The 15,765-nt window shown below is 39.0% G+C and overlaps 1 protein-coding gene across 1 annotated transcript; it reads right to left on the bottom strand.

Moving 5' to 3' along the window:
• Positions 1-1,345: 1,345 nt before the first annotated feature.
• Positions 1,346-10,747, bottom strand: ddx21 (DEAD (Asp-Glu-Ala-Asp) box helicase 21). The gene is made up of 16 exons (XM_085371773.1): positions 10,538-10,747; positions 8,892-9,128; positions 8,596-8,724; positions 8,421-8,496; positions 7,889-8,067; positions 7,680-7,797; positions 6,993-7,178; positions 6,517-6,662; positions 6,020-6,169; positions 5,755-5,916; positions 4,743-4,862; positions 4,369-4,442; positions 3,949-4,108; positions 3,540-3,674; positions 2,986-3,030; positions 1,346-2,844 (listed from the first exon to the last, which is right to left on the bottom strand). Exons 1-16 carry the CDS (start codon positions 10,745-10,747, stop codon positions 2,584-2,586), a joined length of 2,388 nt encoding a protein of 795 aa, XP_085227899.1. The 3' UTR covers positions 1,346-2,583.
• Between the last annotated feature and the right edge of the window lie 5,018 nt (positions 10,748-15,765).

The following is a 15,765-nucleotide window of genomic DNA, read 5'->3' as shown; positions in this document are numbered from 1 at the left end:
TGTTGCTCTGGTTGTGTGCTGGGTAAAGGAACCGAATCAGTGGACTAACCCTGCAACATTTAGTTCTGTGTACTTGTTTCTTCTCAGTGTGGTGTGAAAGTCTCACTGCACATAAAACACAGCAGAAACAAAACTGTTAATAATCCACCCGTGCACTTAGTATTATATTTATTTACCACATGCTTCATTAGGCCGACCTTGCTAGCACTGGGCTGGACCTCTCGGCATAGATTCAACAAGTTGCTGGAAATGTTCCTCAAAGATTATGGTCCACATAGCTGCACATCCATGATGTAAATGCACCTTTTTATAGATTCAAAGGTGCTCTATTGGATTGAGATCTGATGACTGGGGGCCATATTGAGATTATTTGAGCTTTGCGTGGTGCATTTTCCTGCTGCTGTGGTCACAAAGGAACAGAGGTAGGTTGCAGCATTTAAATGTTGCTCACTTGGCGGTCCAACGCATGCCAAAAAAACATCACCTAGACCAGTGGTTCTTAACCTTGTTGGAGGTACCGAACCCCACCAGCTTCATATGCGCATTCACTGAACCCCTCTTTAGTGAAAAATAAAATGTGATTCTTTTACTGGTGCACAAAATGAGCCATGCATGTCATGGCGAAGGCTCTGCCGAACCCCTGAGACCGACTCACCGAACCCCTAGGGTTCGATCGAACCCAGGTTAAGAACCACTGACCTAGACCATTACACCACCACCCATAGCCTGAACTGTTTATACAAACTAAGATGGATCCATGTTTTCAAACCGTTTACGCTAAATGATGCATCAGAAATCAAGACTCATCAGTCTTTCAAGCTTTTGTTGCCCAGTTTTGGTTATTCTGTGCGAATTCTGGCCATTGTGATAGGAGTGGCTATCGGGGTGGTTATTACAGTCACTGCTGCCTTCCTATCAACTCTGGGCAGTTTGGGACCATTTCTCTCTGACCTAGCATCAACAAGGCATTTTCAATTGTAGAACTCACTGGATATTTTACTCTTTTTCAGACCATTCTCTGCAAATCAGAGATGATTGTGTGGAAAAGACACCAGTAGATTAGCAGTTTCTGAAATACTCAAACCAGCTTGTTTAGCATCAAAAACCACACCACATTCAAACTTATTTGAATCTCCATTCTCATGCCCAGTTTAAACTTCAACGGGTCATCTTGAAAATTTCTACGTGCCTAAATGCACTGAGATGCCTTCTTACCACTAGTTAATTAGATACTTTACTATTGAAGTGCTCAGTGAGTGTAGTTTATTGCCAGTCTGATTCTGACAGAAGACGAATGCCTTAAACTATTTTATAAGCATGTTACGTACTTATTTTACCCCTTTGGAAGGAATAAACACAACATGACTTGACCTTTTTAATGAAGAAGTCATTTCATTCAAATGAATGGAAGCAGTAGACAAAAGTTATTAAATAGAGGCGATTGCAAAGCAATCATCCAACATATTTTTGGGGAGAGAGGTTTCAGCTGAGGGTAAGGCAGCAATCTGACACTGAGCACATTTGTAAAGGTCAACACCATCGCTGTTCTCTGCGGGTGCAGAGTAGAACCATCTCAAACGTGACAGTGCAACATACTGAACAGGTTTGATAGCACACTCGTACATCAAATGTGACGTGAACAAGATTGTGCATCTTCCATTTTGGACAAAAGCCTTAAGTGTGACTGCTGCCAATGTTCCCCAAACACCCATAAAAATGAACACTTTACCTAAAACCCAATAGATGACATTTTCCAACTTTAGGTCATGTTATTGAATATTGCCAACATTTCAATATAGGTTATATAACCAGTAATTACATTTGGTGCTTGTTTATTTAGTTGCAATGTCATTCCAAAAGTTTCAGCTAAAGTGCCACCTTAAAGAAATGCACATCAGGCATCGCAAAAATGGCTGCCAGTCTTAGTTTTGTATATATGGTACGGTACACAGATTTTCATTTTAAACCATTTTTAGATAACTATCTGTAAATTAAAGTAACATCTCACCCCCCCCCCAAAAAAAATCTCCTCTGTCCTGCAGAGTTATGTATCCATCTGGAATATTTTGGTGGGATTTGCCCAACTCTGGAGATGTGTGGTGTAAAGATGTCCGTCTTTTCTTGAATATAACGGGACTAAAAGACACGTGTGCTGTCCTAAATGGGTTTTTAAAAAAATCTGAACTAAAAAACAAAAAACAAAACACTACCTACATTAAACAGCAGCCCAGATTAAATGAAATTTAGTCACATTATATTAAAGAGAAGGCAAACATTTCTGCTACACATGCCTCCAAACCTGTGCAGATGAGCCAAAAAAATAAAAAATCTAGATGGATGACATGCACAACAGACCAGAGGAAATAAATATCAAGCTTTACGGTAAACTGCACCTTTAGTATTACTCTTCCGATAGCACGTTTTGTTAAAATTATGTCTCAAACTCTGTAATTCAATTAATTCTATATGAAATTACACAATTAAACTTGTTTAATGATGGAGAATGTTGACCAGCCAGCCAATAAGAACCACTGCCAGCCCAGCTGAGTGACAGTCTGTCCTATCAGTCCACACATTAGTACTTTAGTAATCAAACGCTTGGTTGAATGTGCGTTTGTGTCCCCCTCTGTTGTTGCCGTAGCCGCCGCCGCCGTTCCGAAACCCGTTGCCACGGCCACCGTTTCCACCGAAACTCCTTCCCCTGCCGCCTCTGAACCCTCCTCTGTCACCACGGTTACCACTGCCAAAGCCTCTGTCACCACGGTTACTGAACTGCTTCTCCTCCAGCTCTGGCAGCTCTGTGGCCACAGTGAGCTGCCAACGGCGACCGTCCTGCCATGTTTCCTAATGGAAGAACAAGTTTGGAGACAAAGGATTTCAAACAGGACTGCCAGTCTGTTGAAATATATATTTTCACTTTTTTTCACATTTACAAGAAGTCAACTACATATGTTGAACAGATGTTGGGGTTATTGTTGTTCCCACCTGAATCTCCTTGACTTTATCAGCTGGGACGTCAAAACAAACTCCCTGTTAGAAAAACAATAAGCATGAGATGGCGAGTTTTTCAATGTCTGTGTCAAACAGACATGGTCACATATGTTCACTCATACTAACAGATGTCTCTCTGTTTACATGCTGTGGATAATTAGCTTTGTGCTTATTGTGCGACCAGAGAGACTCAATTCCCATACAACAGGACAATACATTATAAAAAAAAAAAAAAAAGACATTTTACTCACTACTTCTCTTAATTTGCATTTTCATTTACCAGTGAGTTTCCAATTCACACTTCCATTTGCTATCATTCATGTGGCACGCTGGGGTGTGGTTTTTTCACTATTTTGCAAGAATGTACAATTTATAAGAAAGTAGAACAGTCGCTGAGCCCAGTCCTTTGTAACTGTACACACGCAGACATCCATCAACATACAACCTCTCCCCCTCTCACACAGATACCCATTATTTTACAAAGGTCTAGCATCTATGTATACACTAGCCACAGCTCACATATCTACATATTGAGTGTGTATACATACTGTTCTGCCTTTGAGGAAGGTCATTCTGTGAATGTGGTTCTCAATCTCCTCTCCTAGCTGCTCTTTGATGGTTCTCCAGGCGTAACCCAGATTATGCATCTCCTGGGAACACACCAACTGCATTGTGCTGAAACCCTGCAAAAAAACAAAAACAAAACAGAAACAACACATTAGGCAGAATTACAGTTATACATCACCTAAAGGCACAGCGCATTTCTAACTAGATGGAGGACAAGCACTATACTTAGTGGGTGGGCAGGGGCAACATGTTAGGCCTGCATGAGAACGCCCACGGGCTTTAAAACAAAGGGCAGACACAAATCTATCGTCTAGGAAAGCTGTATGCGAGGGTGAACGGTGCCTAGTACGACATAATAGCAAGTTCTGTACGCATGCATAAATAACTTACAGCATCAGAGTTGAGCAGTGACCTCTGCTCTAGACTTGTGGCTCCAGAAATGTGGGCCAGGGCAGCAGCCAGTGCATCAACTGCTCCTCTCTCCTCAATCAGCTTCTCAGCTGATGCTCTGAAGTACCCGATAGCCGCGACTGGAACAGAATCCAGAAACCTGGACACAGTATAGGAAAAGTCAACAATCAAACTCTCGCAGTCAGGAAAGATTTTTCACATTCAGCAGTGTCATGATTAAGGCAGAGGCTTCGTGGGACCACCAAGCTGCCAGTACTAAAGCATCGCCCTTGATTATTAATAACACCTTGTGGCTGACTGAATACAAGCTTTCAAATAGTAAACAATTAAAACTATTTCATACTCCTGTAACAAAATATAATTGCTTGCCCTTGGCTCTCACTCCCCTTAATTACCTACCTGACAGCATCCTTGCTTGATGACTTAATAATATCGTTGGCAGTGGGAACGCCAACTCGCCTGAATGTGATGCCCTGAAATAAGAGCAAATAAAAAATGGTTAGTTTAACAGTCACATAGGAAGGCCTCATTGTCACAGATTGTGTAAAAAGCGCCTTTATTTAGCCGGTGCCTCTTAAACACCCTCCTCCTCTACCTTTCTGTTCTTTTCCCTTTGGATCTTATCCATTTCCTTCTCACACGTAAAGAGAAAAGACTGAGTAGGACTGATTGTGTTCTTTTTTCTGATTTTTTTACAGCTTCTTTTTTTAAAAAACAAAAAGGTAAGCCCGTCACTCCTGTTTGCCCAAGTGAGCATTTCAAAAGATACCTACTGCTTTGTTTTCTACGTAGCGCAACTGGTCCTCTTCTTTTCTTTGATAGAAGCAGATGCAGACTCCAGTCCTGCCTGCACGCCCTGTACGTCCTGAACGATGGATGTATGACTCCACATCCTGAGAATAAACACAAAAAAAAACTTCAGACAAAGTAAAGATTTGAGGCTTCATCATTTTACAACATTTCTCCCTTGAAGGCATGGAATATGTCAGGTCTGTTTGTTTGTTAGCAGTGTAGCATCTGCTGTTTCCAAGATATCCTGTTCAGATTTTATGTGATGTTAGGTACCAATAACAGCTGGAGCAGAATTTATTTTAGTGAAAATCTGGTCAAAGTCATACCAAATGTGAAAAATCTACAAAACTGTTATTTTTATTGAGTCGTCAAATTATATAAACTATATACAAATAGAAATGGGTTTGGAGGACACGAGTACCTAGATCAACCTTGACAAAAATTAATTTGAATTAGTTATTAAAGTTTCACAAAAAAAGGAAAAAAAAAGAAAAAGAAAAAAAAAATCACACTACATATCTCTGTGTGTGTATAGCAATCATATATATCTTAAACAGCTTATAGGACCCAAAGCTTTTTTCCAATTCTACTCCACGTGTACAGATCCATAATAAAGAATATGAACAACGGAGAAGAACAAAATACACCACTTTAGTATGGAATGCTTCAAGGTCATAGGTCAAAGGTCAGACATCAGCGTGTCGTTATAAAAATCAGGCTGACTTCGGCAAGTTGTAATAAAACATTATAAAAACACCAAAGTGTTAGCAGCACCTTTGCCGTTCTGGGGCAGATGCGCTCTCCCAGTGATCTTGTTGTGTATAATCGTGTGAAAGTGTGCAGGTAACATCCATGCACCGCAACTTAATCACTCATTTTCATCCATCATCTTCACAAGTATAAAATCAACACTCTTACAATATTTAAACAAATAAATAAATATAAAAAGGCATAATTAAGGAATTCTTATAGATAACTGGAAACTCTTCTCACCTTGGGTGGAGAACACTGGACCACCAGGTCAACTTCAGGGATATCTAATCCACGGGCTGCAACATTAGTGGCAACCAGAACCTCAAAGGCGCCGTTCCTAAATCCCTTCAGCGTCATCTCTCTCTGCTTCTGGGGGATATCACCATGAAGAGACTGGGTGCTCTTAAAAAAAAAAAAAAGAAAAGAAAATTACTGAGGATTTTACCAATTTAATGTGCAACACATCAGTCTGTTAAATGTGCACCATGCAAGTATGTGCATCTACCTGTTTGATGGATGCATTCATGGAAAGCTCATTGGCCTCTTTCTTTGTCTCACAGAAGACAATGGTTCTCCCATGGCTGCCACTGTACACCTGAATCACGTCGCCTATCACTGCCGCACGCTGTGACCAGTGACATGTTATGGCTAGATGCTACAGTAGAAAAAGAAACAGAGACAAATGATTCACCAGGGCGGGGGAAAGCGGGGCGTGAGAGGAGAGAGATTTTCATTAATCCAACTGGCAGGCTAAAAACTTGTACTTTATTACAACTTCACTGAAGTGGATGATGATAAATACAGCAATTTTTACTGCAAATGAACTTGCTGGGTTTTCCTGGTGGAGATGTATGCGAGCTCATTTTACAGTCCGTTACTTTAACTGGCCCTGCATGCAAGCATCTCTAAGCAATGTAAACCAAAGACCCAAGACTGCTGTAACGCTTGTTAAATTGCACCAGTCTCAGCCTCTACATCTCCCTCCCACACAAACACACTTACTTCCACAGTTGTCGCAGCTTTCTGAGTTTTCTTGCCAATCAGGTCAATATGTTTGCAGTTGGGTCTCATGTATTTCTTTGCCACTTCATACACCCAAGGTGGGCAGGTAGCCGAAAACAAGAGAGTCTGTGGGTTGGTGTCGGCGTCTAAACAGGAGAGATGTGCACGACATTAAAATTTACATATATAACCAAACTAAAACAATTACTACTTCAGTAAACAGTCGTGTAAAAAGGAAAGGACTCTATGCAGTCCTGTGAGAAACTAAGTACACCCTTGCACCCTAGCAGATAAGAGGCTAAATAGCAGCAAGGTGCTGCTAATCACATTCACACTAGATTAACTGATCATCAGGAAGTGTGAGCACCTCTACAAAGGCAGACGTTTTGGCAGTTTGATAAACAAACTAAAACACTATCAGCTCATTTTGGCCTATATACATATTTCAACATACAAACCCAGAGATTGAACTTTACCTTTCTTATACGATGAACCCAAAATCTCTTCGACCTGTTCTGCAAAGCCCATGTCCAACATTTGGTCCACTTCATCCAAAACAACATGTTTGACTTTGGTGAGGTTGAGTTTATTGTTCTGGATGTGGTCCTTGATGCGACCGGGGGTTCCAACTAATATATCAATACCATTACGGATAGCATCAACTGGAAGGAAAAGGTTAATAAAAAGAGTTTTATTTCATAACAATATATAAAGCAAGCTGAAAACAGCAAACAGAAACTGCATTTAAAAATATTCTGACATCTACTTAAGAATCTATTTCTAGAAAAAACAGCAGTGAAGGAATGGTCTCAGTTACCCTGATTATCATCGACATTTTACAGTCACTGAAACTGAAGTCATGATTGAAGCAATCCCAGTTATTAAGTTAATTTGCAAATCCCATGAATCATACACTACAAAAAAAAAAAAAAAGCCCATGCGCTGTTCCAGTATACAGTCCTGCCACCTTGTGTCTGCCCTGAATTACTGCAGTCAAAAGGTTAAAAGTAGTGCATTTGAGGCATTCAAGCAAAAAAAGGTGGATAGAACCACAATTTTTGCTAAATTAAAATGTGTAATACATGTATAACATCCCTCTTTTCTAACTGGAACATCCAAAACTATTTGACTTAAAGAAAACTGTGTTGTTGTATGTGACATACTCTGTGGGTTGTAGGAGCTGCCTCCATAGAAACAGGCGATAGATACGCGCTTAGCGATGTCTTTGAAGTCTTTAGCAACCTGGATAGCCAACTCTCTGGTTGGAGTCAACACCAGAACCTATAGTTAAAAAAAAATAAATAAATACTCAGTCACACAGAATCACAGCGTCCATAAATATTCACTACCTCTGCTGTGTATGGGCGTGTACCTTGGGAGGATGGCCTCTGGCCATGTCCACTGAATCCTTCTGGAGCTTCTCCACCAAAGGGATAGCAAAGGAGAAAGTCTTTCCTGTTCCTGTTCGGGCTTGGGCAATTACGTCCTCTCCATCATAGACATGATTAAATGTCTTTACCTGAATGTCAAACAGATAAGAGACTCCTCGGGCTAAAAAGGGACAGTAATAGTGTGGAACACAGAGAAAGAAAGAGAATCAATGGTAATTAGTTATTAGTTAATTATTTAGCAAACCTCGAAGCACTTCAACAACTCCTATGCCCATGTTAGATTAGCCCTAGAAAGCTTGCAGAAGTCTATAAATATTCAAATAAATTCTGTAATTCTTCATTACATAAAAAGCTGAAGTCAGACTTAACAACATGACTACCCAAAACTATGACGCACCAAGCATGTCAAGAACTTTGCATGTGCCAGTGACCTTCTAATTCTGAGGCACTGTATAAAAATAAATAGAATTAAAAATAAATTAATGAAAATAGGGTAGAAAGTTCTGACATTACCTTTCAGTTTGTCAATAGTGACTTTAGAGATCCTAAAGTTGGAGAATGCACCTTCCTTCTGCTCTGGTGTCTCTTCCTAAACAAGAAAACAAAGTCAGTTTTGTTTTTAAAACCTGTAACTGAAGCCAGAAGATGTGCTGGGAAAAGCAAAAGACATTCTCTCTGCAGATCTTACCGTTTCTTTTTCGCTGTCACTGGCCGAATCTTCGCTCGACTGGGATGGTGTCTGAACCGGGGTGTTTGGGGTGGAATGTCCATTGGTTGCTGCCTCTGCAGTTGCCTTCTTTTGCTTCTTCTTGATTTTCTAATCCCATGAAAAGAAGTGGATCAAATATTACAAATATTACAGAGAGATCACTTTATAGGCAAAATTATTATATTCCCCTAATATAAACAGGATGTATTAATATGCCCATAAACTGTCCATTAGTTCCAAAATTAGACCTTTGGCTAAGGACAATCAACACTGACCTCTGTGTCTGTCTGTTCTTCAGTGCTCTTCTTAGTCTTCTTCTTTGATGTTTCAACACCATTGCTGTTGCCATTCATATCAGTGGCCTCATCGAGGTCTTCGTTCACTTGGTCTGCCGCAAGCTTGTCTTTTTTCTTTTTCTTTTTGGGTGCAGGAGGCTCGCAATCTGGATCCTCCTGCTCTTCCAGCTGCTGCTGCTGCTGCTTCTTCAGCTTCTTGCCCTCTTTGGTCTTGTTCTATTTTTTTTATTTTTTTTTTATTTCATTTTAAGACACAAAACAATAAGAAATTCAGGAACCCCAAGGACTCTGTAGCTACTCAAAGTTTAAAAGTGTTCAGTTCAGTTCCTCCACACATTGTTGGCTAATGTTGTGCTTTTTGTCCTACTATCAGCAAAAACGTCATTTAGATATTGCAGTGGTTAATGTGCATCTGCTGTATCACACAACCTTTCTGCTGGCAAAATATTCAAAGACTACAGTTATTTGGGTGGTTTTTGGCATTAAAGTGGTCTGAAGCTACTTCCAGCTGCTCTCTTATTCAGTAGGGTCCACCTCAGTGGGCAGCTCTGCATGTCTGGCTGATTTTTACGCTGGATGCTCTTCCTGACAACACCAAAATAACTAGTGTCTCCTCCCTGCATCATAACAGGAATATTTTGCTTAATGTAAACCACTGGACTATGAAGCCACTTATAAAAATGAGTGACGTTGAAAACACATTAAACAAAAGACAAAACACTTCTATATGGATATCTGCGTGGTGACTGACCCCAAATATTGACATTTTATTGAATAAATTAATGACTTAATGAAATAAAAAATAAAAAAAGGAATACTACTTTAATAACCAGACATGAGCCCGCTGCTAATAAGACGGCTCCTCTCCTGCACTGCCACCCGCAGATAACATTAGCCGAACAAACTTATAATAAATCATTTCGACCAAAGAACCAGCCAAACTGTGTTTCCCAGTTTAAACGGTTGATTTATTAATCCTGACCTGAGGTTGACAATACGAACACTAATCAGCCATCCACCTTGTAAGTCTGACAAAACTTAATTCTAGGCGGCCATACAAACTTTAGCGAATTTAGTGTATTTAGCATACCAAAGTGATATTCGGCAGCACCTATAGTTATAAGTAAAGTGTTGTTTACTGTTTTACGTAGTATTTGTTTGGGGTTTTTTTTTAGAACGTCTGGCTATAAAGTAAACAAAACTTAGTTCGTGTTTACAGCGCGGATGTATACTCCAATGTAAACAGTTTCGTCAGACCACACGATCAACTCTCAGACACATGGGCATGCCACGTGATCTTCTCTTAGCTATGGTTAAATGGCTAACACTCGCATTGTGTGCTAACATTAACTTAGCTCACCATCGGACCACGTTGCTGCTCTTCCGCTTCATTACAAAATTTAAGTTTTAAACAGCACGGGACATGAGCGCAAAAATACGTCACTGCTAAGTTCGCTACACACTGTTATCTTATCTCTCTCAGTTTTCCTAACAGTTAAGTAGAGTTAGCTGTCTGGTTAGCTAGTTAGCATGTTCAGCCACATGCTGCCAAAACATGGAGGAGCCGAGCCGCGAGTAAAACCATTTTTCTTTCTTTCCAGGTCGAGACGACCTGCTTTGCTCACCTTTAGGGTTTTAGTTTCCACGACAGTGTCTACTTCTTCGTCCATTGCTTGATCCTCAGTTTCAAAAATGATCTTTGATGGCATTTCTCTTCCCTGTTGGAAACCCTCAGCGTAGACACAGGTAAAACCCACGGGCACGCGGACGGAAAGGAACGCGCAGGGCGGCGCAACGACGCGTGTTCGCGATCCGGGTACAGAAATAGACCTCATAGACACTATATCCAGTCTCCGGATAAGCAAAAGACAAGAAAGAATATTAGTAACAATTTTCTTACGAACGTGAAATAATTACAGCAAAATCACAACGAATTATAACAATGAAAACAAAATCAAATGTTAGGTAAAAAATATTTTCGGATCTCAAGAGGGAAAACAAATCTTAGAATCAAGTAACTGAAATGGTGAAAAAAGTAGCCAAACAGCCCTAACAGTATTTAATTGAATTTAATCACAACCACATCAACATACTTCATATAGAGTCTGTAGTAGTTTCACATTGTACACTGTCTATTAAGCCTATCAGTATTTTTATTCGTCTTTAGGCATGAAAAGATGAATAAAAATACTGATTGAGGTTGTCATAATTCATGCATGATGGGGTTAAATAACAATAATTGCAATGAAACACGTCATACATCTATAGTAATATTAAATAACCAGTGGGTGGCAGGGTATGGAGTTACACATCAGTGTCCAATGTAGTGGTTTATGTCCAAGTATACCATCAACACTGACACAAATGCAAGAAAACATCCTTTGAATAGCTGTCCACTGTAGTGACCACTATGCGTGAAAGGGTTAATGGCTGATAACAAGTAAACAGGTTAAAGGACTTGTCACATAATGATCCAATGCAGCTCATTTTGTTTTACTACAACATTCATGTATGTTCTGTAAAGCCAATCCCTCGTTTTGTCGCCTCTACAAACAATATTTATTATAAAATTGGGTTTGGAAAGTGAAGTCTTATTTTTTGCAAATGCTGAATTTATTTAACAGCAAGCAGGAGGTGACAGCCCTGGTTGCAAAAGCCAAGACGGTTTTTATAAAGTAATAAAGTAATAACTTCTACCTTCGGCTATAACTTCAGTTTAACTATAGTTAAAGTCTTCTTAAGTGGAGCATGTGCAAGTTATGATCCTGTTTAGGGTAAAACAGACAATAAAACAGGGTTTTTTAGGACATGACAACTTTGTCATTGAGAGATTGCTACTCCTGGGCAAAGAAAATAATGAAAATGAAAATAATTATAAATTGAAGGAAAGATGTGAAGGAGAATTAATAATTAGGCTCCTTAGGAAAAGAAAACTGTGGCGCTCAAAAATGCACACTACCCGCACATATGGGCCTGCTGTGTTCAAAGACCAGTTTTGTGAAGAGGAACTACAAAAATCAAATCCTCAAGATCATTATTCAGCTCCACTGTTTTGAAGAGCTAAATAAATATGGATATCTCAGTGGAAAATAAAACTTCTTTGCTGAGGTTGACATAAAAAAAAGACAAAAACTTGGTTGTTACAACAGTGAAGCAAGTATAAGTCATTTTTTGTCTTCAACTTTCAGTTTATTTAAATATAGCCATCTTTTTGATCAGTATTATGGTACAGACTGTTTCACACAGAGTAATCACCTTATTCCAAGCAGATTTTAAGATGTTAGTATACTGTTCACAGATTGCATGTTTGTCTAACAAATGTTTACATTTTCAAAAGATATATTTTAACATTTTGTACAGCTTTTTTTATCCCTACTGGGAGAATATCCTGTGTCCTGGTATGCAGGGTTAACCCACTGTGTGTTCTTGCACTGGAAGGAGAAACCGGAGTAATCATGTGGAGATTATATAAACAGAAGGACCTTCCGTGGTTCTGAAGCAGAAAAAGCAGCAGTAATTTACACTTTGATTTGCACTGCTTGCCAGTCATTTGTCACTTTGCTTTGTATGAACAATTACAATAGAGAGAAGAGGCCATTTTTGAAGATTAATTGTGACCTCTTACAAGTGTGATGAATAAAATGGTGAAAGACAAGCACTTATTTGTCAATTCTTTATCAGAGAAATTTTCACTACACCAGTATCGTGTTGCCAGAAACTACAGGATCCAGTCAAGAGTCCACTGGCAGAGATACCCAGTTTTACAGAGGCAGTTTTTAATGTTCTAGAAAATCAGATGCAGAAGGCCTTTATATATCCTCTCTTGGTCTCACAGTGCGCTCAGTTAAATATTTAAATTGACTTCTGGACCATCAGTTTTAAGAGATGCACTCTGAAAAAAAGAATAAAACTGCAGTAGTTTTCTTCTCTGTGCATTTTATTCCTATGGCTTTGTCCGTCTTATTTCATGCAGCTTCTTTATGACAATACCAACAAACTGAGGTCCCACTTAACTTAGTTTAGTCTATGTTAACCTGTGCTTTTAAAGGTGAGAAGAGGTGCAGTTCGATCTGACAGTACCCTAAAAAATAACCACAGACTTGACATGTTTCCTAGCAGAGCTAGAGCCAACAGTTTGATCGGGTTTGGTTTTCTTCTCATTTTGGGGGAGTTAAGTATTTCCAACTGTGCTGCTCTATTTCACTACAACTCATTATTAAGGGAATGAGCATAAACAAACAAAAACCCATATAATTTATGTCTCTTGAGCCCAATAATGCCAAAAGTAGGGCTTCAGTGGACTGCAGCACTTGCAAGAAAATATTGTTCTCTTTGGTAACTCCTTAAACGCAAGACAAGTGCTCCTAAAGAAGAATTTAATGAACACAAACATGTAAAAAATAAAGATCATCATGTTATCATATCTATAGCACACTTAAACACCGTGTGTCTTCATAGGACCCTTTATATCTACCCAGGGAATACCATGTCATTCTTCAGGTAAGTGAAGTGAGAATTGTGCAGCACAGAGCTATAATTTAATAAAACAAACACCCAGCAGGCAATGTAATATTTTAAAATGAAGCTGCACACTGAAATGTATTCATTACTGCTGTCACTGCCGAATCATCCCATGAATTTGATCAATTCTTAGAAACTGTTTAACAATTTGCTGTTATATATTTTATCAGTGACATCTTGTCATATATTAAAAAATACTGTTTCCTTTTTGAGCTTTTGCAGCTCATATAATGATAACCCCAAGCCAGATGTGAAGCAGCTCAGCAAGAAAAAAGATAAAAAGCATCGCTCAGACAATTGCAAATGGAAGATTGGAGACCTCATAATGCAAAGTAGATGAGAATCCAGAGTGTTAATAGCTGGTTGACGTACACTTGACATCCATTGTGTTGCTGTAAAGAAAATCTACATAAAGTGCTCTACCATTGTTAAATCAGGCAGTAAAATGTCTCATAAATGTATAATATGGCAAAAAAACAAAAACTGGTGCACCTCTGCTGCTGGTTTACCTTATTACAGGTTTGCACTCCACACAGTAACTACGCTCTCATGCATCTGCACACGCTGGATTCAGCTTTGCCAGTTAAATGCCCTGCTACCACACTACCCCTGCATGTGTACATGGCTGGAACTTAATCTTTGCTGGGAAGGGCTTTAAACTCCCAAATCCCTGCACAGGAATTGACAGCTGCAGTGACTGATAAAAACTTCAATCCATACGTGATAAACAGACAGCACAGTTTTAAAGCCATGATAATTTTAGAAACAGAGAACGTCTTTTGACACAGCAGCCTCACAAGATAATAATGGAAATGTTTCCCCTAATGCAGTTACAGTTGTGTTTTTTCCTTGTATTTATCTATTCCTGTTGTTTAGAGATCGCTCTGTGGGAATCCTGCATCTGAGGTATATGCTGGAACTCCTCCAGTGGATATGACCAAGATACTCCTGCCTTTTGAATACACAGTGGCAGACTTTTAAGGTTTTCAAGAGTTTAGCCAATTTTTTATTTCCAGGGTGCCATATAACTTTTTAATGAAATCTTGTATAAGCCTCTGACCAAATGAAACACTTCATTGGAACAATAAATTGAAATTAAATAATTGTTTTTCTTTGCCACCATGGCGTTAGGCTTATATATTATTAAAAAAACAAAAGTGTTGGTTTAGATTTTCTACTTGATTTGGCCGAGTGAAGGGTAGTCATTTAGCTACAATTTTGTTCTGTATACACTGAACAGCCACTGTATAGGTACATCTTGGCTTGGATTGTGGCATCTGTATGTCACTATTGTGTTAATGTGGACCAACAAGACCCGAGGACTGTTACCAGCACCTTGTTGAATCTATGCATGAACACTGAAGCCAGTTCTGAAGGCAAAAGGAGATCCAACCCCAAACTAGCAAGTTGTAACTAATAAAGTAGCCACTGAAGGTATTATTGTAAATGTTGCTAGAAGATGCATAATTCATTTGTTTGTTTAGGAATTTTTTTTATTTTTATTTTTTGTAATCACTTTAGTTTCAACTTGGTAAAGGCGAGATCTCTGTTGTCTATCTTCCCAGTGCAAACTGCTTGCACAATATAGTACTTAGCACGATGAAATGTGCCACCATCAGTACTGACAAGCAGTTTAGCCGCACGCAGCAAGAAAAGCAATAATTTTTCTAGTTTTCTAGTTACAGCACCTGATGCTTTAAACTCTTTCTTGCCCAGCTTTGTCACAATGTACACAGATTGTACAAAAGAGGGGGAAAAAATAAGCAGGTTTAATGAACAGGTGTGTAATCACTCTCTGAGATATATAAAAAACTTTACATTATGTAAATGTTTAAATATTAGTTATTGGACATTCTATACAGGCTTTTCTGTGATTTATGTAATTTCACACTGTGTTTGACATGTTTTCAGATCCATAATGAGGCAGATTATGTTTTATGATGGACAGTCTCTTCCATAACTGTTTTGAAGCTGAGTCACTCAGTCGGCTGTCTGCTGTTCTTCATCGTGGCCACTACAAGGTTTGAATTTCTTTTCCTGCATCATATGTACCTCAGGTTTATGGAAGTTGTCATTTATGTTGTTTTGTTCATGGTTTCACCTTTTATACTATGAATGATTTACCGTATCATTGTTTACCCCGATGTTCTAAAGATAATCCAAGGCTATGCTTTAATGTATAGCAAAGGCCTTTAAACATTTTTATGCTTCAGTGATAGTCATGGAAAGAAACAATATGCTTTTGGGCAGTCTGTCTGTCCAACCACTGACCATAAGAATAACCACATACTTATTATGAAAAAACTTTACACGAGCGTCCAGTAACAATGCA

The sequence above is a fragment of the Diplotaxodon limnothrissa genome, linkage group LG1 (assembly GCF_057381915.1).
Source record: "Diplotaxodon limnothrissa isolate DT_005_m linkage group LG1, D_limnothrissa_male_GT1.1, whole genome shotgun sequence".
NCBI lineage: Eukaryota > Metazoa > Chordata > Actinopteri > Cichliformes > Cichlidae > Diplotaxodon > Diplotaxodon limnothrissa.
The sequence above is the reverse complement of the archived record's forward strand: the minus strand, read 5'-3'. Positions and strand labels throughout refer to the sequence as shown.